This window comes from Amblyomma americanum, chromosome 8 (assembly GCF_052857255.1).
Source record: "Amblyomma americanum isolate KBUSLIRL-KWMA chromosome 8, ASM5285725v1, whole genome shotgun sequence".
Lineage (NCBI taxonomy): Eukaryota > Metazoa > Arthropoda > Arachnida > Ixodida > Ixodidae > Amblyomma > Amblyomma americanum.
Genome location: NC_135504.1, coordinates 95,810,777 through 95,835,263, shown reverse-complemented (window position 1 = coordinate 95,835,263; position 24,487 = coordinate 95,810,777). Strand labels below are relative to the sequence as shown.

Sequence of the window (24,487 nt, the reverse complement as noted above, 5' to 3'; positions counted from 1 at the left end):
TGTGTTAAGCGAAAAAACATTTTTTGAGGAATACTTAAAAAGAAAGAAATGCAGGGCCATGCCAGCATTATTCGTCTGTTTCAAGCCATTTCCAGCGCAGCAGTGTGTCACTCCTGTAGGCGTGGTAAACAGCAACGTCCGCGATAAATACGCCCGTGTGAAGTAATATGAACGTATAAAAATATAAAATATGAAAATACAAAATGCGCTCTTTTGTTTAAAAACATGTGACATTTGGGCATTCGCTGGCGATATAGCAGTTCGTTTGCGCGGCTGTGGCTCCGCCTCGGAATAAAATCATACCAAAGCCACAAAATTGTTCACTGCCAAACTGAGGTGTTCTTCGTTTTATCAATTCCGATGCCCTGAGCCAGGTCACCACTCGTACAAATAAATTCGAATGTAAACATCCTCGTGACTGGAACTTCAGAAAACTTACGTAATGGTACGGAAAACGCTGAAACGTTGTTTAGTAGTGAACAAGAAGATGTGACATTTTCAGTGCTTACGCATAAATTCAAAATATCACGACCACGGCAGTGCCCTAGTGGTCTGACCGTCCGTCTCGCATGCAGGAGGTGCGGGGTTCGATTCCCAGCGCCACCAAATAGCCACCGGTGATACAATAGGTACAAGATTTCCCCTGCCTGGTGCACGGCTTCTTTAGGGTGGAATTCTTGGCAAATGGGTCTTTGACTCAACCTTCAGTATAAGAAAAAGCCTTGTGCCAAGGTTCTCTTTGGCCACAGATGCCTTTGCGCCATAAAAATTCATCATCATCCAACTACGACGAATAGAGATGACCTATCTGCTATTTCCGAATATATTGTGCTTCTTTAATAGCCTCTTATTCCGTCAGGCTTTGTTGGGAGTGTAACTGACGTAACGATTACGATAGTCGGTAATGCGAAATTTCAGCACAACTCTTCACACGCCACCTCCAACCGTTGGAAGGTAACGGTGTTGCGCTGCTGGCTATCGTCCAGGACCTACTCGTAGCGGCCACCTTCCAGTTGTCCAAGCCTTCATCTTGCCGGGGCCGGTGGCGCTTCGCTCTACTACTACCTGCCAACACGCCACCTGTCACACACCGTGGCAGGTGGCGTTTCGCTCTACTACTACCTACCCACACGCCACTTGTTACACCAACGACGTGGAACGCAGCAGGGCGCACCTAAGAGCTGCACTTTAAAACGCATGGACAAAAATAATCGTTCACAAGAGTGCCTAGCAAAATATGGCTACATAGGGGTATGAACACAGCGTTATATTGTACTGGGGGCCTGCTTATAGCTTGGAATTATAGTGCGAATTTGAAAGACAACAAGTATGCTCAGTTAACGCATTTCACGTCATCACTTGTTTCACTTTATTGTCTTCGCAACTCCCAATTTTCTGCCAAAAACGAAGACCATTTTTCAAAACTATTATTTGACCTCGAAGCACAACTCGACATTGCAGAGAGGTTCGATTAAGGCTTTCATGATCATGTGAGCACAGCAGTCTAAAGATATAATTTTGTGTTCGTTAAATATCCTCCGTGAGCAACCTTCATGGCGTTCTGTAAGAAGCTACTTGACAACAGTTTTTTCTGTGGTTTATTAGTAAAAAGCTATTTCTCCTCTTAGTAGTTGCAATCATTCAATGGAAATTGCAGTCGCAAGAATTACGAGATAATATATGTGCTAGTACGATCCACATTGAAGCAAGAAAACAATGAATGCTCACCTATGGAACTGCCATAGCTGGTTCCCAGGATTCCGAAAAATATAAGAAACAATGTTGACGGCATCTTAACAAATGGATACAAGCAGTACACTAGGGATGCTATACACTTCTCAGTTGAAAGAGCACCTTCTATTTAACGGCACAGGAATGTTCATTTTGCCATAAACTGCGCAGTTGAGCGAAACAGATGTCGCTACCACTGGCACAGGGGATGTTGTAGGTCGCTTGAAAAAAAACTGTACTTCCAAAGTTAACATTCAGCTTTTCCGAGCCGCAGCTGTGTAAGCTATGGTGTGAAGCACTAGCTTGGAACCATATGAATTTTCGCACGTGGAAAAAAAATGAGGCAGTACGATGTTTTCTGCTTGCGGTGAAATGAAGCGTTTAGAATTGTGGAGAGGGTTAGAACCCAGACCACAAGCGGCTTGTCTGCTAAAAATCCGTGAGGCGAAAAATATTCTGCTCGTTGCTACGACAACCAAGCAATTTACGCCTCATAATAAGCTGCACATCTCCAACCAAAATTTTTAATCTGAAGCAGCCCTCCCCCACGCCTTCCGTATCACACCTTTCGTTCCTTTGACCCCCGCCTCCCCTCCATACTTACGCTACTCCATACGCTATCTACAGCCCCCCGTCACCCCTGATGAAGGCGCCGAGCCGGCTTCGAAACGTTGGCCTTTAAATTAAAGTTTTTGACTAGAGATGTGCTGTTTATTATAAGTTTTTAAACCCAAATAGACAGGTAAATCTGTCAAAATGTTTAGTTTTCAATTTATGCCTTGCACATAAGCCGTCTCTGACTTTCGGCAATGGTAGAAACTAATAGGACGTCCGAATAGAGTTTTGCTTTTCTTTCAAGCTCGAGGTTCGTTCACAAATGGTTTGTGAAATATATCAGGCATTTACATCTGATCGTAATCGAAATAAGTAGCCTCAACCCTAGTTACCAGTTTATTTCCTCGAACGATTCTTGTGGTTCTCTGTCGATTTTAAAGGCGCCAGAAAACACAACGGAACATAAAGAGAGACCACAGGAAAAGTTCCTTTCGCACCTTTTAAATCAATAACGAACCAGAACCATCTAACATAGCAGAAAATCATCTTAAAGACACTGTGAAATTCGTTTCAATATTCCTAGTAAATTAATTTAGAGTGTAGAACAAATGGTTTGAGCACTGGTACTAAGAATGAGAGTCTGGAGCGGAGCCGACAATATGTTAATAATCTTTAAAACCGTGAATTTCAATAATCGCAGGCAGAATGACCTGCACGTCGGGACGGCTTATGGAACTATTGTTCTAAGAGCTTTCTGGCTCTAGTATGGTGGTATCATGGTCAGCAAGAGGCCATCAGACGCTACCATTTGGTGCAGCGACGACATCAAAGGTACTTTTCTGGTAGTTGCGAAAGTCGTCTGCTCGAGTTGTTGCACGAACCTCTTGGGGCGTGAGTGTGCAAAGCGAAAGCCTTCCCGCATATGCTTCCGGTTTGCCGCTGCAGCATCTTTCGGTCGCTTGTTTTGGAGTCATCCGCCGTGCCTTTTGCGTCCGTTCCGGGTCCATTATTGGCGACAACGACAGACGAAGAAGAGGAGATAAGCAATGACCGAATTGTGTGCGGAAAGACAACAATAACCAGACCATGAAAGCAAACACCCACGCCGCAGAAAGCGAGTGCTATGTCCCGAAGTCGGTAAAACAAATGTCAACATGTTGCGTTTTTATGGCCAGGGATTGCGGGGTGCAGCCCCCAAGCTTTTTTATTTATTTTTGTCTGGTGTCTCGTATTGGAGGAGTTGAGGAGGGAGAAGAGGAGCTTGATTTTTATTCGCTGATATGTTCGGTTTTAATAAATATAGCGCAAAAAGTCTTGCAGTGGAGTGGCGTGTGATGAAATGCTTATCACTTGATTGCTTTACAGAACCTCGGAAAATATTATTCCCTAGTCGCTTTAAGCCAGGTAGTTTGAATTTTTTCAGTTTCGCCTTTGGTATCAGCAAGTGGCCTTGCTTGCTATAACTTAGGCGTAGCATTGCAGGCAGCATCTGTGGGTAACAACATGATGAAAGAACGAACAAAGGAGATTACTCTGAAATTACAGCCTTTGTATGGCAAGTCTACAGTAGTGAAGGAAATAAAGAAGTGTTTGCTAAGCATTTACAATTTTTTTCTCTACAAATGGTTTCAACATCCTGGCCAGGTCTTATCAACCTGTGCCGCCAGTAATCCAAATAAGTAAGGATATGTGCCTCGCCACATAGAATACATCTCCAGTTTCACTATCATCAGGACTTTACCGAGCACTTCTATGCAGCGCACCGTGATGCGCAAAAAGGCGAAAACAGTTGGGGGCTTTGCGACATCCACATCTCACCAAGACTAAATTAGTTTCTTCACTAGCAAGCTTGTGAAACAGCGCGTTTTTCATTGCCCTGTCTAAGCGGATGAGCGCTTAACGATGTCCGTAGAAGTCACAGTCCATTGGCCGCCGAAGGCATTTCTCAGCGCCGAAATGCTGAGTAGTATTGGCGCAGCACATTTCAGGATGACACAATAGATGCTGCAGACTGATACACTTGTGCCAGCTCGGAGCTAGGAGCGCTAGTTTTAAAGAGAAAGCATTATATCCCCCATTAGCACAAAAGCCTGCCTCAGCCGTTCTCGTCTACAACACAAAATCTCGAGGATATCAGAACACCTTTTGACGCGGCACCGAATTTCATTTCGGTGCCGCATCATCACGATCAACGCATCTGCGCATGACCGCCATACATTGCTTGGGAAGGTGGCTCAAGGTTTTGCGAAGCCAGCGTACGGCACTTGGCAGCGCCCGCATCATCATTCTACATCAACATTCGCAGAGTACTGTGCACCGGGACTCCTGGTGGAGAAACCGTGTAATCGAGATACACATTGGCCTCGCGCTGGCTCCGCGCTCACTGGGCACGGCAGCATCGGTAGCATGCGAAACACTAATCTGTTCATCTACCTCGTGCAGTTTCACATACAATGAATTCGCATTCTCGCACTGAAGCAGCCTTGAGGGTCTCTGGTGATTTTTTTCTTCGGCGTTAGTGACTCGTTCATTCGCATTCTCACGTTCACTGCCCACCGCATCACGGTGCCATTGCCGATCGTTCAAGAGGTCCTCTGCCCCGCCACGAAATATGCGTAGTGCCACCACGTATTTCGAGTTCGAAGAGCTTAAATTTAGGAATTAGGTGGTCTTAGTAGCATCATATTATGCTAAGCTCCCTAATCTAAAGCGAATCTGCTTCATTTATGTAAACACCTGATAGAAACGCTGTTTGCAGGCTTATAAGAAGACTGAGGTGGCCTCAGTGGCCATGACCACTAAGGCCACCTTTATTTCTCACGTGCACGCGTGACCACTGAGGCCACCATTATTTCTCTCACGTGCACGTGAGAGAAATGATGTTGCCGCGTCGGCATAGGTTAGAGTATAGCTTTTAGCTGCTTCGAAAATTTTATTTTTTGTACATGATTTCTTTTATTCACGTAAATAGCCGCCATATTCAGCTTGACTTTCGGATTTAGGCTAGTTGTTACGTTGTCCTTGGCGCAATCTCGTAAGGCTGTTTATTAACTTGACGACAAGAAGGGCTGTAATCATTTTACGCTTAAAAGATTAGCAACTGCCCTGAAGCAGCTTGGCTAGGCATGTAGTACCGAAATATGAAAGAACGAAGCTTCATCGCCTTCTCCAGACGCGTATGGCACGATAATTTGGCTGATAACCATTTTCTATTTCCCTGGCATTTTGAGCAACTCCGAGAGTCTAAAAGCCTCTCTGATTTACAGCAGATATTAAGTGGTATGCAAATTTCAATCTGCCTCACGTTTTAATGAACGTGGTCTCTACTGATGTGAGGTCTTACCGCTTTTATAAGTATTGTGTCCATGGAGGTGTTTCCAAATAGGTTTTTCGTTTGGTTTGGGAATATATAACATGAGTTTATAAAATTTTTTTTGCTCATGACGTCGCCGGGTTTCTGGTCGCCAATATATAGTGCGGTCTACAACTGAAGCCACAGCGACGTCACCTGGGGTTTTTGGGATCACTGCCAGGAGTAGGAAAGTCGAGCGAGGTTCCGTTTGAACAACTTCAGCGCATTTGGCGACAGAGGAGATCTGAAGTTGCAAAATTAATAATTTTAGTACATGCCGTATTCTGAAAGTCAGTTAAACTGGTTTGAATATAACTCAGAAGAACTTAAAAATGCAAATTTTTCTGTTTTTTATTTGTTCTAAAGCTATATATCTTAAAGTCTTATCAATAAAGTAAACCAGTTGTTAGACATCGCTCATGTGTGCTTTTTCTTTCATTATGTCGCTGTTAGTTCTCACTGAATCTAACTTTGAAGCTTCTACTAATACAGATGCTGCGGGAATATAATACCATTTCTCCTATGCACGTGGCCACTATTTCGGGCCATTTTGTTTCCTTTGCTCCGCCGACTGGTCGCCATCACTGAAATAGTTCGGAAGGGAACTCTCCGGCAGGTTCCCTACTGGTTTTTGACCACCTCTGTCCCCTAGGCCTCATGGTACTCCAGCTGCCAAAATAACACATTTTATTAGTGTCACCGTACCTATTTTGACCACTCTATTTGATAAATGTTAGCTGCAAGCTTCAGTGCCTACAAAGCAGGAAAAAAAATGAAAGGTTTACAACAGTACAGTCCTCTATTTATTACATGTGCAGCCTATACGATTTTTACAGCGATAGCTGTTAAGCGTACATCCCTGGCTTTCTCGTCGCCGTCGTCGCCGCACTGATTGCTTGCGCTGGTCAACCTGGGTCGCATACGTCTACGGATGGCCCTGCTTGAAACAGCCACCTGCCAGTGCAGGGGTGCATTATTCGACCACTACTCCAGTGCGCCAGGAATATTTCCACCAAACTAAGCACCTAGACAGCTATCACTTAACTATTAGCGTTCCACAATGTACCTTCCTTTCATATCAAACAGGTTATCAGACCTAATGAACATGCCATGATACCTGACCATTCTACTTCAAATAGCCTTATCATGATCATAACTACCACTTCAGCTGTTAGATGGGCGGATGAGATTTAGAAGTTTGCGGGAATTGGGTGGCCGCAGCTGGCACAGGACAGGGTTAATTGAAGAGATACTAGAAAGGCCTTTGCCCTGCAGTGGGTGCAATCAGACTGATGATGTTGATCATCCAATAAAGAGAGCTCTACGAGAATTGAAGAAAAATTAAGTGAGGGGATGACCTATACAGAATGATCAACAAAAACATGATATGCAGAGTGACGGGTCAAAATGAACAAATATCAATTTAGAGTAACATACTGCGGTCACTGAGCAATCAGCAGCTTTCGATATGCAGAGAAGCATAAAGCAGTAAAGAATGTCATTTATTTAGATCCGATGTTGACCGCAGATGTGGGTCGCAAGCGTAAGATAAGTAGAGAAAAAAAGGAGTGGAGTGCATTTAGCACGCACCCACAGGTTATGAATAGCAGTTTACTAATATCCCGAAAGAAGAAAGCATAAAAGACTGTACCGTGCCGCTGCAAACCTTTGGGACTCAAACGTGGAGGCTAATAAAAAAAATCGAACTTTGAGAGCGATGCAGTGTGGTATAGCAAGGAAAAGGAATATGTAACATTAACACGCAGGTATAGAGGAGAGCGGGTCAGGGTACAAACATGAGTAACTATATCTTAGCGTAAATTAAGAAGAAATGGGCTTGGGCAGGGCTCGTAATACAAAGGCAAGATAACCAAAGCTCATTAAGTGCCACGGAGTTGATTGCAAGAAAAGGAAGCGTAGCAGGCGCATCAGTGTCAGGTGGGCGGATGAAATTGCGAAGTTTTCACAGATAGGATGGCCGCGGAGCTGGCACAGGACAAAGTTAAATAAAGAGACATGTCGTGCTGTGGATAACGTTAGTCACTTGATGAAATCATCTATGCAGTAGCACAAATTTACATATTTGTTTTCATGCTCACCTTTGGTGTTTCTTTTGACAATGTTTCACGAATTGCACGATCTTTCTTATATTTGTTCAGTGTTTATTTTTATAATTAATTGCTTAGCCATGTGTGTGCCTAATCTCTTTACTTAAATCCACTTTCCATCTGAGAAATTGGCACGACTTTGTGAGCATAGAAAGTAGTCACAATGCGATATCCACGGACACTATATGGAGTATCAGATGACTGGAAAGCAAGGTGAGGGATGGCAAGGTTCTGTTTACATTACTGCGTTGCTACTTGTTATATCGTACGAATGAAACCGCCACTATGCACAGTCTCTGCCAAAAGTAATCGATCGAAAGGTTTTGCTTCTTAGCAGTGTCCCAGTGTCCCAATGGCAGTCATTAAGTTCTAAATCGGCGTAAGGTTAGGAGAACCGTGGCCCTCACTTTCTTGACACTTTTTGGTCCGCAGTTCTTCCGCACGACCTCTACAATAAGGCTGAGAAGTGAACACCGTTGCTCAGTTGCTAGGGCAAGGAAGTACGTGCTTCTTAAATTGAGACAGCTTACTGGTTTTTATTCCCTTATGCTTTCCGGACCAAATTGCCTGCTCACAACTTCACTTCTTTACATTAGCCAGTACCGCGTAATCATGGAAGTCAGGAGCCAAGGAGCACATTTTGTGCTTTGAGTCAAATATAAAATACATAAAGACAATTTTTTAACACCGCAAGGATCGGCCTCTCCGAAAGAGTGCCGACGGTTGCATCTCGCAAAAGATGTCTGCTCTAAGCTTATAACACTGCTGCTTCACGCCGTCCGCCCTCGTGCAGATCTGACCGCTCATGGAATAGAAGACCCACTCTTTTCCGGCTAACGGCACACCTCCAGAATTATATTGCTCTGCATTGTACCCTAGGCGCTGGGTACACCACACAAAAAACGTTTCTGTGCACCACAACGTTTTTTTTTTGCCGAAATCGGCGATTGCAGTTCAGAGCTCTGTTTCATTTTATGGCTTTCTCAAGCTTATAAAGCTTCATCTTAGGAAAAGTACCGTCATTATATATTACTATGCGGGTTGTTTTGGCGACAAAGGCAAACTTGAGTTGGCGGCCTAGCGGCAGCCTCTTCTTCCTTGTCCGGCGCCATGCTCTCGCCTACGACCACGGCGCGGCGCAAGGCCTGCGACAGGGCTCCCCACCGTATAGCGGATACCACGGGATGTGCCCATCAGACATGCTTGGAGGAGGCCGCACAGAATGGAGGCGCAGTAGAATCGAAAGTGACTGGAGGGACCACGAGCGGAGGGGAGGCATGAAGGCTGGTTTTAGTCTGCCTGCAGACACGAAGTATTCGCGGCCGTTGATGTCGAGACTGGAGGGCTTCATCGCACTATGGAGCACGCGGAACGGTCCATCGTAGGCTGGCGTTAGGGGTGAACGAACGTGGTCACGGCAGACGTATACTTGGCTGCTGGAGTCCAGATCCTGGGTGAAAAACATAAACTCAGGGTGACCGGACGCAGGGATCACAGGAGTAATGTGTCAAAATGTTTTGTGCAGGTCTCGGAGGTAGATGGAAACATGGTGGTTTGAACGGAGGGAATGCAGGAAAGAAGAAAGAAGAACGCCGTTGAATAGCCCAGCCATGCTTTAAGAGGAAGAATAAGAAGAAAAAGCTCAGCAGAAGAGCAGCCTAGGTCAGCTATTAGTGATTAGCGAATGCCCAGGAGGACGAGGGGAAGGTGGCGGGACCAGCAATCCCTTGGCTGAAAAGTGATAAGGAACACCTTCATTTCATTTCATTTCATTTCATTTATATTACCCTCAAGGCTTTTGCATTACAGAGGAGAGGCTTGGCGGCGAAGATGTTCTACCGTGCCATTTGCCGAAAGATGGTAGGTGGTCGCATGGATGTGGCGTGGCGCACGCCCAGGATGTTGGCAAGGGCGGTGAACAGAGTTGACTGAAAATGGCCGCCGTGGTCGGTGGTGACGATAGACGGGCAGCCGAAACGAGACAGGCAGCCAGCCATGAAGGTCGAGGCAACTGTCTCTGCCGTAGTGTCAGTAATGGGCAACGCCTCGGGCCAGCAGGTGAAACGTTCCATACATGTGAGCAAGTTAGCGGCCCCACTTGGTGGTGCGAGCGATCAAACAAGTTTTATGTGTCGTGGGAAACTTCACGTCAGGAGGCCGAAAAGGAGAAGCAGCAGGTGTGAAGGTGCGCCGATCAACTTTGACGCGTTGGCATTAAGGGCAGGTTCGGGCCCAGCGTGAGACGTCGGCATCGATGCTTGGCCAAAGGGACCAAAATGGACCAGCTTCTGTAAGTTGTTTCGGCCTTCATGGCTGGCTGCCTGTCTCGTCGCGGCTGCCCATCTGTCGTCACCACCGACCACGGCGGCCACTTTCAGTCAACCCTGTTCACCCCCATGCCTACATTTTTTTTCTGTGTCAGATTATTGCTGTTTCTCTCTTTTGTCAGTCTGTCAGTAAGCATGCTATCCCGTTTTACCTCGCCCATGAGAAATTCCTGTTGGTTACCCAAAGATGCTTACGGTACCTCATTAATTGGCTCGCGTTACATGCTTAGCGTCATGTCCACTTGTGCATGTCAATGTATCCAGTAACCTTGGCATGTGCACATATGTAATTAATTTTTTCTCTGATCAACTTCTGCGTTGCACGAATACCAAGGTGGCTCATGTGGAGCCGTTTCGCGAAAATGGCGCGACGAAAAGCCAAATGTGTGTAAGGGCGCGAGACACCAGTGGATGTAAGGAAGCAATCTCGGCTAGTTGGTTGCACATTTTATGGGAATAACGAGCTACACACAGACAACGGACACTCGGACAGTCGTTTCAGTTGTCAGTTTTTGTCCATGTGTAGCGTGTTTTTCCAACCAGTGGATGTCTCGCATGTAATGACGTTGGAGGAGAACGGCAGCGGATATTCAGCGAAGAACAGGGACGTGGATGATGAGCGAAGGCGGTGCAGCTCCGGGAGCTTGTGCTGTGCAACCGCTAGCTCCTCCATATCCACTGGTCATTCGGGCGCCGTGGCAATAACACGGCAAAGCGCAACAGCAGCAGCATTTTCGGACCCATGGACGTGACAGAGATCTAATCTAAACTCGAAGATAAAACACGCAAAGCAGGTTAAATAAGTTTTATACATTTATACACACACATTTCTGATAAATTAAAATACTGCGGTTTACAATCTCGTAAGCTCGTTCACCGAGTGGAATGCGTTTCCCGTGTCACATTCACGAGTTTGCTCAATAGGAGCGATAAGTAATGCAGTGGCATGCTCTTGCAAGCGTCCTACTTGGCAATGGTTATCCACAGCCTGTGAAACCGCTATCAATATCGAAATATCTTCGCTATGACTACGTGGTGATCGTCTACTTTCTGCAAGAAACTCAATCATAGCTCACAGATGCTCACAGAACCTGCATAGATTCTAACGGTGTCAACAAATATAATTTGTATCAAAGAGAAATGACGTTGCAGCAAAGATACTTCGGCGCTGAAGAGCGCAAATGTTCGCCAGATGTATATTTCCAAGGCAGCTTTGTTTTACTGTACGTGAGCAGAGGCTTTTATTCTGTTCTTTATCAAAGCTGCGTCAGAAAAAGTGCGACCCACTTAGAAACACCTGTTTTTGTGAGTGCGTGGTTCCTTCTCAAGGAGAAGCTGTTGCAAACTGGGTCACGAAATGATCCTACTCCATGGTGACCTTTCGCTAATAAAGAACAGGCTAGCGAGATCATCAGCTGCGTTGTGCCGATATGACAGAAAATATTCATTTTTTTATATTCCCTAAAATTGTATTTTCGTCTATGGTCGCTTCGCGCTGCTAGGGGCCAGTTGACCTTTTACTCTCCCAGCTTAGTGACTAACAAGACAAACATGACAAAGCAAGTGTCTAAAACTGCTTAAACTCTTAAAGCACAGTTTTGCCGCATTTAAGGTTTATATCAGTCTTACGTTTGATGTTAAGAGCACCTATTATCACCTGCTGGCACAGGATCTTGCCAGCGCTCTTTCGATCACTTGTGTCAGAACACCTGCAGAAACTTATACAATCACCAGAAAAAGTTTACGAGACTTGTGTGCTTCGAAGCAAACATACAGCAGCGCTGCTTCGCGACTCTGTCGCATACAATATAGATGCATGCATTTGGAGCTGGCACGTTTCCTCACAGCTGCAGGCACTTGAGGTGCTTAGCTAGCTTGAGTCCTCAAAACTCTTCGTTTTTCTGTAATATCGCATCATAAAGCATTGGTTGGTGTCAGTACATAGAATATCTTTAAGTCTTGGCGAATTTATGTTAAACCGATGATTAGGCAGGCGTAAGAGGCTGACCAAAGGCCTAGAAATCAATGGAAACGATACTGGTGGCATCTGCACTTCAAACAGCTGTCTTGTCATGACTGTCCGTTAGCAGCGTGTAGGTTGCGGTATGTGCTTTTTTAGCATTTTCATTTTACGGTGTGCTCTTCGGAGAATTCATAGTTGTATTTTCTTTGCTGAGGCTTGAAGAAGGGTAGAGCGCATTTCATTCATTCTCTCTGTCGTGCCGAAAAATTGCAGCCTCACTTATACTTAAAAAAATTCACATCGATTTACCCGGTTAAGCTAATTGCGACTTAGTTGCGCTAGAACGTTTTCCCCTCGTTTGTTTTTTTTTTGTTTGTTTGGAGTTCTTAGCTTGAAAATCTGAGTTGCACCCGTTCATGCAGTCCGTCCTCGGCTTTCCTCTAGTAATAAGCCGCCTGAGCTGCTCGTAACGACTCGAGTCGTCGTTCCGTCTTTTCGGCAGTTTCTTTAACCACTTGTATTGGACCATCAGTTTCCTCAGGCAAATTCTTCATTCGCCTTTCTTTATGGCATCTGTATATGCACGCAAGCACGTTTCTGGCTCTTTCTTCTCTTTCCGCATCACGTTAGGGAAGCCCATGCTCTCTTCGCCGCGATATCCGAGTAGTTATGATGCTCGGCTGCTGACCCAAAAGACGCGGGTTCGATCTAGGCCGCGTCGGTCGGATTTCAACTGAAGAGAAATGAAAGAGGCCCGTGTACTGTGCTATGTCAGTGCATGTTAAAGAACCCCAAATGGTCTAAATTATCCGGAGCCACAACTGTGGCTTCCACAAGGCTGACTCGCTTCGGGACGTTCGAGCCTGTACACCCAATTGAAAACCTTTCCCGCTTGCCGCTTGGCGATATCCACTGCGCCGATTGAATCCCGTCGGCGCTCTCCTTTTGCGTTGCTGTTCACCTCCATGTGCCTGTCGTTCAGCTTCATAACCTGTATGCCGACTGGCTTAATCTATAATTTACTTTTTGCTGTACTGCACGCTCCTGAGGCGACTTCATCCTTCGCCTAGTTTTCGGTCATCTTCATCTGCACGCTACCGCGTTTCTCGCTCTTCATCTTCACACCCTCTCTGCACTCAGCTGCAGCTGGCGCGACGCCATCCTCTCATTGACTACAGCTGGCCCAACGCTCTCCTGAGCTTACCCGATTTACTCCGAGCTTCATCGAAACTCATAATGACTTTTTCTCCAGTGGACTGTCTAGTCCTGGGGCACTAAAAATAAACCTCGGAGACGATTCGCGCCCGAACAGTATCCCACTTAAAGGCTAACGATTTTTATGCTTCCTAGCGAGCTTATCAGGAAAAAAAGCAGATATATATGCTCAATCTTCACGATGCACTTCGAAATTTTCAAAACATTTTTTCGCAATAAGATCGTTTCTACAGCAGGGCTTGTGCGACATAAAATTTGAATATTGTTTGAAGTTCTGTGAAGCTGAAGTCCGAAATAGCGCTGTAACAAACAGATTATTAACTTCTAATACATCGATGATGATAGCAGCCAGCATGCGCCAATTGTTATTCAAGTGTGGTTTCTGAGTTCTAGCATATGTTTCGAACTATAAATTAGTCCACTCGAAGACACATGTGCTGAGCCTATCACGGGCATCCATGGAAAAATTTTTTTAACATCCCCATACGGTGCACAATGGATATAGAGCCAGCCTAATTATTTCGGGTAAGGAATATGGTACAAAAAATTCAATCTTGTAACTTGCTTTTACGTTTTTGCTTCCCTGATTTCACCCAGTTTCTGTTCTTGTTAATATATAACGTTATGTTCCTGCATCTTCAATTTTTTTCACTGGTTGTTTAGTTGCAAAAAAAGCTGGTGCTGAAAGAGCAGCTAGGGTTGTGACCATTCAAATATGAAGAGTCTTGTCTACAGTTTAGAGCTACATCCTCCGCGAGGAAAAACAAACGCTACGTGATCGCTTCGTACAAGCTCTGTGAACTGTTTAGACCAATCCTAATTGCTACCAGTTGTAATTTTTAGCAATTATAGTTGTACTGAAGTTCTTGTGTTAAATAGTGCCCTGCAGTATGCGCTAATAAAAATATCTACGCTTACCTGCTGGTCAACAAGGACCTAAGACGGGGGGAGCGCCGGCAATTTGGCCCCCGGGATGGGAATTCCTGAAAATCTCCGCCGGCTAATATATGATGCTGGCAGCGCTGATCCCTGCCAAGCACATGGTTTAGGCATTTAATGGTCTCATAAAAATATCATTTGCGTCAAATGGAAGGGGAGCTTGAAGCGGACATTGTAATAAACAATGCGGCAACACTGCCAAAGCTATTTCTTACTTCTGGCAGGGCAAACGAATTTGGGACGTTTTACTGCAACAGCTGTTGAAGGCACGTTTTTTGGTTCTGCGGCGTTAGATTACGCAAAATCGGCTTAACAAGGCGCTATACTAATTGGACAGCACACAAGATAATCACGCATGGTGTCACTGCCACAGCACAATGGAACTCGCCACGTCGAGTGGTCCGAACAGTCACGCAATCAATGAGAGTATTCCGACGTTACGGGCCTTCTGTCACAGAACACGACAATTGCGAACAAAGGGTACCATATTGCTCATGCAAACAGCTGTCGCTCATTATTACATTACACCGTGAACACCGCACTTTGAGTTCTGTTCAAATTGCAGACAAACCATTTCATATAATACTGAACACTGCAATATGTCCATGGGCACATATACTTGCAGCTGTCACCGTTGCCACCAAATTTACAACGGCATTACGAAACCGCATTCTTGCTATTGAAATGCCGCCCGTATTTATCAAGCATGTTTAATGGCTACCATGTAGTTTAAATCGATGGTAATCGTTACCGTAGAAATTCGGTCACAATAGAACCACTGCTAAACGCTCCTCTCGAAAAGTTCTTATAATAGGTCGCATCAATGCTTATTCTTCACAACGAGACTGAGCAGAAAGGTAAATGAAATATTACCTTTCAGGAATAAAATAAATATATTCAGAGGATGAAAGCTTTTTCTTATTGGGAAGGGCTAGGTTATTATAAGTTAAATGTGCAGGCGCACAGATATTCCCAGAGCCGGGACGGCGTTTTGAGCTCTCTCTCGCGGCTTGCATTTGAGCTAGATGTCTGGTTCCACGCGATTGCTTCACTGGAAAGGAAAAGTCTATAAACTTTATTGAAATTATTTTGTTTCCGTAGCGTGCCGGGAAGATTCTTCTGTGCAGGACCCTTCTGGACACCCCTTCGAAGCAAGCCCTCTCGACTAGCTTATGCTGTTCGACCAGCTGGTTGGTTGACGGAGGCAGGAGAGTCCCTTTTCTGGAATTTTCCCAGTGAGCTGCTTAGGACCTGCTGATAGAGGTATGGACCGGTAAGAATTTATATCGTGATGTTCAATAATAGGCTATGTTCACGTTGTATTCAAAGAGGGCTTAAAATTGGCGGGTACTGGGGGAGGGCGATTCGCCCTCCAGCACGCAAGCTCCCCACACTTTGAATGGTCAGCTGTTCAATTAGTCATTTCTCAAACGCGAAGATTGAATTTTGAGCCGGGAACATGGCACTGTCATGCGCATCTCGCTGGCGAGTCTGTTAATGGCTTAATTCGGCCTACTCGTTTAATTTCGCAAGTGGACAACCGTCGGCAAGCCTTAATACACTCTTTAAGCAATACGCTGCAAAACTGGTATCAGGTGGTGCTGAAAGTTTGTTGGGTGTATGCCTACACAACCTATGCGCAATGTTATTACTACCCCTAATACAATTGTAGCAGCGTTCCACGACTGTTTTTTTTTTTGTGCTCATGCTGTTCGAACACAGGCAGCTACTATTGTTCGCTAGCGACATAAACAAAAATCGCTGCCTGAACAATGATTCCTCTTCTAATCAAAAGTCTTGCTGTCATGGGCATCCTACAAATAGGGAAATCCTGTCACGCCGTCTTCTTGACAAAGTTGAAGCCATTTTGCTCAAAATTAACCTAGTTTGACGAAGTGCTTGACGCAAGAAACAATGGAAGAAGTAAGCGACTGGTCTTCGTTACTCTCGTTCTAAAACGACGGAAAATAGGTGTAGGAGCTTGCAATTCAAAGTACCCAGGAAAATAACTAGGCTATCTGCAGCCTGTTAGCAGAATTGCGCTCCGCGACTCAGAACTAAATTTTCCCGCGTGTAAACAGCCACAAGCGGCCTCTGAATTCTTAAAAAGCTATGTTCGAAGTGCGCCGCTCGAATTTCGACGTCCATCTCTAACCCAGAAATATAGCAAGTGCGCACAGAATCACTCGCTTTCAGTCTGTCCAAAACACGCCCATTGTTACCTCTTTTGATGACGACGAGGATAAAGTGAGCGTGTTATCAGACGCAATGAAACTATGAACTATGGCTATAGTATACGAGACTGTTATTCCACGAATCGTATTGCACGAAAGAAATTGGCCGAGTACGAATAAGGCTCGCTTGAAGAAAAAACAACACATCGAACAGCTTAATGTCAGTTCCGTGCTGAGTGTTTGTTAGGACCTGACAGATCAATCATCCAAAGCCCAGGCAAGGTACCGAAAAGTTTTTTTTTTGCACAATGAACAATATTCACGCCACCCATCAGGGGATTGAGAGCTGCGTAGAATGTATCCAAAAGCTCTTTAAAGGTTTTGCAGCAAACAAGGTGCCGGAAACTATATCTAGCGCTTGCACAGCGAGCGTCCATAGTCGGTGATAGCTGAGGCGATAAAATCCAATTCACGAAGGATTTCAGAGAGGGAGGCATTCTGCGGAACGTTGTCTGCCTCCTGTTTGCACAGAGTATTCAGAGCAGACAGTAGATTGGGAACAGTTAACGTTAAAAGTGAGTGGAGTATTCAGTTCAGTTCACTTGACTTTTCCAGAAAGAAACTGAATAATCTCTCGACACAAAAGCTATTTAAAAAGTCTAAGGCCTCGGAGGCCACTCCACGACAGCATCAATTTCCAACACTGCATATTTGATAGTAAAAGGTGAACTACCCCAAAACAGTAGCTTTCTAATATGGGAGTAATTACTTCACGAGATCACCTCTCCAACTTGTCCAACAAAACAGAAAGCAACTGAGAAGGTTCGGCGTGGGGTCCGTAAGCAATTGCCTCTTAATGAAAACAGAGCCCCGATACAGACAACCAACAGGTTTGCGGCTCTTCAGTGGGATGAAGACGACTGGCCGGAGCTTTCTGAGCCCAATTCACTTGCAGCCCCTGCCCAACAGTCGTACAGTGATAAAGTGCACAAAGATCGCCGTTGCCTTCAAGCTACACAAAAGCACAGCATACTGGAAGCTCTGCGTGAGGACATGGCAGCAGTTGATGACCAAATTGCACGCCTTTTAGCCGAGGTCTGTAAGCTACAGCAACGCCATGAACTGCTTGCTCGCCGTAGACAACCAGTGGAATCTCATTCCACGCCAATCAATGCTGCAGCGCCTTCGACTACGTCCAGCCCTCATGCGTTTGCCGCCGACTCTACCAGGTCTTCTGCATCACTGCAGGATAACTCAGCAACATCCCTCCTCCGATATATGGTAAGCCAGTTATCTAACCTGACATCAGTTCTATTACAACGCTTGGAAGCCTAATCGAAAATGGCAAGTACACGTAGTTCTGGTGTGCTCCAATGGGACTGCAGAGGCCTCTCCACAAAGCTGGGAGAGCTCAAATCACGACTTCGCATGAACAAGCTCCAGGTATTGGCCCTGCAACTGCAGGTGACGAATGCCTTGCCATCTATTCCGGGCTTTAATGGATACATGTCTCCTTCCATGAACGACCTTCGTGTGCACCATGTTGCCCCTCCGGGAAAGGCGGCGGTGTACGTAGATGCGCGTTTTCCTCAAATTCGTCTCTCTCTAGAAAACTGGTGTACCTCATATCAAGAGGTAGTCGCAGTGGCTGTGAAGCTTCCCAAGGCAACTGTTGTGGTCGTTTCATACTATGTAAGACCCGCAGGTGGAGCTCCCTCCCGCATTAATCTGGGATGGTTATTAACTCTTCGACGGCAGCACCCAGGGTGGCCTGTTTTAGTCAGTGGTGACTTTAACGCCCCTCATCCGGACTAGGGATACCCCACTTCAAGTCCCCATGATAGGCGTGTGCGGGACACATTCGCGGATGCGCTGTTTGTTTTACTCAACCATCCAGACTCACCAACGCGGACTGTGCGCCATGCTCGCAGTCCAACATATGCTCCGGACATTACGTGGTGGTCAGGACCCGGGACTCCATCGTGGCACTTGGAGCCAGACTGCTGGGGTAGTGTCCACCATCCTATCATCACCGGTCTCGATTCATCAAGGGCCCGCCGAATACGCATAGATGTTCTCTGGTCAGTTGGGACACGTTTCGCACCACCGTCGAAGATCTCTATCTGCAATCATCTACACAACTTGTGGACTGCATACAAACTGCGCTAAATAAGGCTACTGCTGTCACCTGGACGGGCGTGAATCGTCCGGCGCCGGATGTGGGTCTGCTTAACCTGTGGGCTGCTCGCCGACAAGCGGAGATGGCAGCTTTCCGAGACCCGACATCTGCGCAAGCACGGACAACGCTGAATTACCTTACAGCCAAGGCTCGCAGATATGAACGCGATCTCTCGCGACGACAGTGGCATGCGTCGTGTGAGCAGTTCTCGACAAAGTCATCGAATGCTGCTCTCTGGCGAACGTTTCGTGCAATGGAACATGGTTCCCGTTGTCCTGACGCAGCGGCCACAGCATGCTTCGCAGCTAACTTAGCTCCGGATGATTTCGCCAGAGAGGCAGCGCGGAAGTTTTTCCCCCAAGTATGATGTGTTGCCTCCAAGGTTCATAGGAGCCCCCTTGGCTGCCATTCCAGCATCTGTCGATAAGCTCCCAACTAGAGCCGACACCGAGGGCATTGCAAGCCGATTTTCAATGCCCGAGTTGCTTGCAGCAATAGACGAGGCCCATCGGAAGACTGTGCCGAGTCCGGACTCCATTCCGTACGAGGTTTACAAGCACTTAAGTTCCGCCGTACTGCCTCAACTCCTTGCCACCATTAACAAGGAATGGATAGAAGGCGTTGTACCAGAATCCTGGAAATCGGCTATTGTGATCTCCATATAAATGCCGAGGAAGCCGCCGATCTACCTCGGAAATTTCCATCCTATATCGCTTACGTCAACATTATGCAAGCTTATCGAAAAAATGCTTGCCACACGACTGTCGTGGTGGCTTGAGCACCGTGGTTTCTACCATCCCGCAAAATTGGCTTTCGTACGTCCATTGGTACAGAAGATGGACTGGCTCTCTTGGCGTCAACAGTTCTGGCCTCAACTCGCAGCCACAATGTACGTACTGTACTGGACATGAACGTTGAAAAGGCGTACGATAATATCAGTCATGCTGCCATCCTGGAATCGCTTGACAAGCTGCATTTCCCCGTTAGAGTGCGCAATTTTGCTTAATTCTTCCTGGAAGGCCGTCACTTTGCCATACGCCTCGGTGGTGAGGCCGTCGGATCATTTGTGCCTCTTTGCGGCGTTTCCCAGTGATCGGTGTTATCGCCCACATTATTTAATATTGCTTTTATCCCCCTTGCTTGGCGCTTACAATATGTCTCTGAGATTAAGTTCTTATTGTATGCCGATGATATAACGGTGTGGAGCACTCAGAACGCCCTGATGACTCATTGGCGTCCACCCAAGCGCAGCCTTACAGCTGCAAAGAAAAGTAATGCAGCTTTTACCTAAAATTCGTTGTTAATGAAGAATTCATTCTTCTCCGCGGTTTGAAGCCGGAACCGCCGCTTCACCAGAACAGTTGCTCTACCAAATCAGCTAACCGGGACGGCTAGTATTTGCAGGGCGAGAGAAAATTGATCCGTAACACGAAGAGGGATTACGGCTCCCGTAGTAGGTGCTGCAGTTTAGCCTTCAATGCTGAGGCGGGTGCTTGATTCTGTGCGCGCGAAGAACATACATATATGGGACGCCATAGAGGAACATCATTTCGGGAATTTTTGGGGTAAATTTTTATTTGCATGTGACTCCAATAATTGTTATTTTTCCTCAAAAGGAGCACTTCAATAAAGCATTTCTGTCAAATAGGAATAGGTCGCTTAATTTCTAGGAGGGAAACAATCAGTTATTGTTTTTGTGTTCAAAATTCCGAGTTCAGCGTTTTAATTAATTCTTAAAATTATTCAATGCAGTGAAGTTCCTGCCAATCAATCGTGGTCAGGACGTTTCCTGCTAAGAAAACTTCAGCTAAGTAGGGTTTTAAAATACGCAAGTTAACTGTAGCAAGTGATTAACAAAAAATGTTTCAGTAGTGAAATGTATCATGCACTAAACGTTTAACGCGCTGTAAGAAGGTTTGTCGTGAGCCTCTAAAACCTCACTTCGAGCTTAATCTAGACCTTTAACTTCGGATGAGAGCTCAGTTGTCGCGAGATTTTGTGTCTATTTTGCCTCGAGCTAAAAAAGTGCCTTTAACCAAAAATAAAATATAAATTCTCCTGGAACCATGGCCAACCGGCGGTTTGAAATAACTGCTTTAACAGAAGAGTTTCGCACAGAAAATCTGCGAAGCAGGGTATCATGACAGATAGTATATCTAAGGTTGTTGCGAACAGTTTAGCAAATAAAAATCTGGGCCGATGCAAAAGCGGTGTTCACGCCGCTCGCTAAGCGATTGAAAATGACGTGGGCTTTTATTTTTGCCGCCCCAACAGAGGACAACGGCAACGTAGTTATCTTCATGACGTATTGCAAGCGGAATGAGGCGTGCATAAGGTTCCGACGTGACGGCAATCCGCAAAGCCGCGTAGCGAATCGAAACTCGCAGCGATACCGCCGGCTCGCCCATCTGGGCCTCAGGTGACATCAGCAGTGTGATGCAAAGGGCAGGGCGGGGCGATCGACATTCGTGGCGCTCATTGCCGCTAAGTAGAGGTGTGAAGGCGCCAAGGAGGGTGACAAGTTCTAGCCTCATAACGCGTGCTAAAATTTGTAATGAAGTGTCGTTTCGCCTGGAGTGTTTAGAGGAATAAATGCAATTCTGCTAATAGAACCTACCCTCTAAAGTAAAGATGAGAAAAGTTATGTGACGCATTTATTTAAATAGCCAACTAATTAAATTATCCCGCCTCTTAAGTGGTGCCCGCTGAAGTCATCAATATACTAACGCTGGGGCTAAATAAACCTAACCCAAGTTACGCTTGTTTTTATTTTGGAGCTTCTACAAAACACCTGGTCTACATATGGGCGTCTGTCGCTGAATCTCGCCTACGACCGGCTTCCGAGCTTCCTAGCTTCTGCAAATCCGAGCTTCTGAGGCCCACTAGCATGATGCTTCAGAGAACACCCTGATCCAAGAGAAGGAATGCCGTTTGTCGCCTCTTCACCTACTTTTGCGTCACCAAACGTTTTGCGGTGTGTGCTCTTTGCAGTTTCGACCACTGTTTGCAAATTGAGCAAATAAGGGTACATAAATATCTCTTGCTTCAGCTTGGCCGCGTTGCTGCATTTATACCTTTCTTGGGAAAGTCAGCGTAGCTTCTGCTGCGTCCACACGAGGGTTTTGAGGCCCCTGTCACACCCTGTTAAGGTTTCACTTCGCGAGTACAGTACTGCACACAAGCTGAATTTTCTTCGTGGCTTGCCTCTTGTAGATCCGAAGGTTTGTTCAAGTCAGAGACAGTCATTTCATTAAACACGACTAGCGCAATTTTAGTGCTACCAGGTCGCTTAGCCTGGAGTTGCCTCTGTGCTCAGTTAAGCACAGGGGCAATAAACACCCTGCTAGCTACGCTACTGTTACCTGGAGTGCTTCTCTCCTGTGCAATCCCGCGCATATGCAGCCCCAAGACAAACAGTATGTCTTAGCAAACACTCTTCTCGATCACGAAATTCTTTCCTTAGATCCGATTCTTTAGCCCTTTTTGAAGCGATTCTCGCAGAAGCACTCGAGGTTCTTCCCTCTGTGCTTGTAGGTTCTCCTGGTTCGTTAGGAGCTGTCCTGCAAACCTGTCTAGGAATTCCATTAGTGGGAAATCCTGCAGCTCCGTCAAACAGACCACATTTTACGGCTCCGTTTTCACTCCTAAAGGCAACCACGAACTTGTGCCGAGATTTAGCACGAGCCGGCAACTAAAGGATCGTAACAGTGATCAATGAATGATCGCCAGATTCTGGTGGAGGAATGAGTGTCACAAAATTCGGCGCATTTTCGAAAAAATCCGGCGCTGCGCCTAAGCAATCGCGCCAGCGCGCGGTAAAATAAAGCAAAAACAACGGGTAAGGATCCCCGGAGAGTGCGAAGCTTTGCGCGTACTGCTGCAACTCAGCTCGCCGGCGCGGCGCCGAGGTAGGCATGGCCGCGCGCGGCGTCGATTTTTCGAGAATGTCGGAGTAGTTTCTGCACGTTGTCGACGGAAAGGGGTAACCTTGTCTGCGCTAAATTGATACCCTCTCCCCTTCGCTCATGCGCCGTAGACTCCGCGTGGCGAGAATGACCTAGATTTTTCTCGATGGTGATTTCCGCGCTCGACCAATGGGGTAGCGCGCCCGGCGCGAGGAGAAGGAGCTTGTGCAGCTGGTACTGCGTGTATGTGCACGCCTGCCGTGGCGTGAAGAACAGACGCGGGCTGCGCCTATAAATGAAGGGCTTCAACCGCTGTCGGTTAGCCCGAGCCGCCGTTTCAGCTTCCGAGAAGCGCGCCCGCTAGACTCCCGGGAGAACACCACTCGCCCAGCCCGGGCCAGCGAGGCAACGTGCGCCAATCTGCAGGACGGCCCCGTCGAGCTCTCAGGTCGTCTGACTGTCGCAGTGCCCAGTGAACAATTTGTGTTTATTGCTCTCTGTGTTAGTGCACTTCCGGTGCAAAGATTTTGTTGAATTGTTATTTCTCTCTATGGTTACATTGCACGAGTTGCATTGTATTTGTAAATCATTTTGTATGTGCTCGTACGAGTGATTGTGAAATCTCTGTATCGTCTCTTAGCTGCATAAACTGTTTTGTTTCGTGAACCTTTGGCTCCGACCCATTCTCTGGCTTTCGACCGGCAAAAGCTGGGCACCAAACGACCAACCCCCTTGTCACTTGGTTGCTGGTCTACGGCTGAGCTTGTCACGCTGAGTCGACATATCTCCTTTGTGACCGAGATCGCTACCCCCACACGCTCTAAGGTTGTTTGGGAGCGCACGCAAAAGTGCACGAAGTGGTTACAATGGGTGCGGGATCTTTTTATTTATTTCTACATATTGCTGTCTTTGTTCAGCACCTTAGCAGGTTGGGTACATATACATGAATGCACATACATAAAACCAAACCATATCAGTCAATTATTTTTAGTGCTCTTCAAATGATGTTAATGACTTCTGAGTGACTGCTATGTTAGTGAGGTTATTCCAGTCACTACAGTTCGTGAGAAGTGAAAATACTTAAACGAATAAATTCTTGAATTTAGGGGCATTTTTCTTTTCTCATGGCGCTGTTTTTTTCTATAACCTGCCGAAAAAGTGAGAATACCATATGTGTCAATGTGGTAACGTCCAGTTATCAACTGGAAAAAGGACTTTAGCCTACAGATGTGTTTCATCCATGGAAAGTTGTTAGTGTTAATGGATTACTTCTGGAAGAGTGATGTTATCAGTGCTGTACGGAAACGAAATGAGACTTTTCTTCTGACTCATTCCCATGAATGCTGTTTTTTCAAAGTTAACTGTAATTTTCTACTCGTCGCACCATGTTATTACTTTTAAGAGCTCGTTATTTAATCTATGTTGGTGCTGAACAGTTGTAAAATCGCTATAGAATACACACTCATCTGAATGCAATTAAACATGAAGAAAAATATTATAAAAAAGGTCGTCTTGGAAGTAGAGGACCCTGTACGGACCCTTGGGAAGCACCCGAACCAACAGGTACACTATAATTGAGGTCACTGAGACTTACCTCACTGACTGACTGATTTACTGAAGTCACTTTAGACTACTTACTTGTTTTGAATACGAGAACATTGTCTCACTATGAGCTCTGTTGCAATATTGAATAAAGGTATTTTTGTCTACAGGCACACCTACCCTTTAGCATGCAGTCTCGAGGAAACAAATACACTAGGTTCAGCTTTATTTGCCTTGAAAGTAAAACGATACTTTACTCGAGTGCAATATGTTGCTGAATCTCTTGATGTGCTTTTCCTGATTAGAATACAAAGCTTATAGAAAGCTTTAATGGTGGATCGGCACTGTAAATGGGTTGTTTCCACGAAATGTAATTTCTGCTAAATGATTGTTTATCTGAGGGAAGAGTATGTACAGAGACACATCAAACCGTAGTGGCACTCTATCATGGTGGTGTTCTCAGCCTGACCTCTGATATAGTGTTCTGTTGCTCTCCT

The 24,487-nt window shown here is 45.9% G+C and overlaps 1 protein-coding gene across 2 annotated transcripts in view; it reads right to left on the bottom strand.

Moving 5' to 3' along the window:
- The window catches only part of LOC144102007 (cytochrome P450 3A4-like), a 115,274-nt gene that overhangs the window by 15,654 nt on the left and 75,133 nt on the right, over positions 1-24,487 (bottom strand). The window contains exon 1 of one of the 2 annotated variants that reach the window (XM_077635254.1): positions 1,729-1,956. The exons of the other annotated variant lie outside the window; for it this stretch is intronic. Coding sequence (XP_077491380.1) covers positions 1,729-1,792 — 64 coding nt within the window. The 5' untranslated portion in view covers positions 1,793-1,956. Of the gene's footprint in view, positions 1-1,728; positions 1,957-24,487 lie in introns of those variants that run through there. 2 annotated transcript variants of the gene reach the window in all.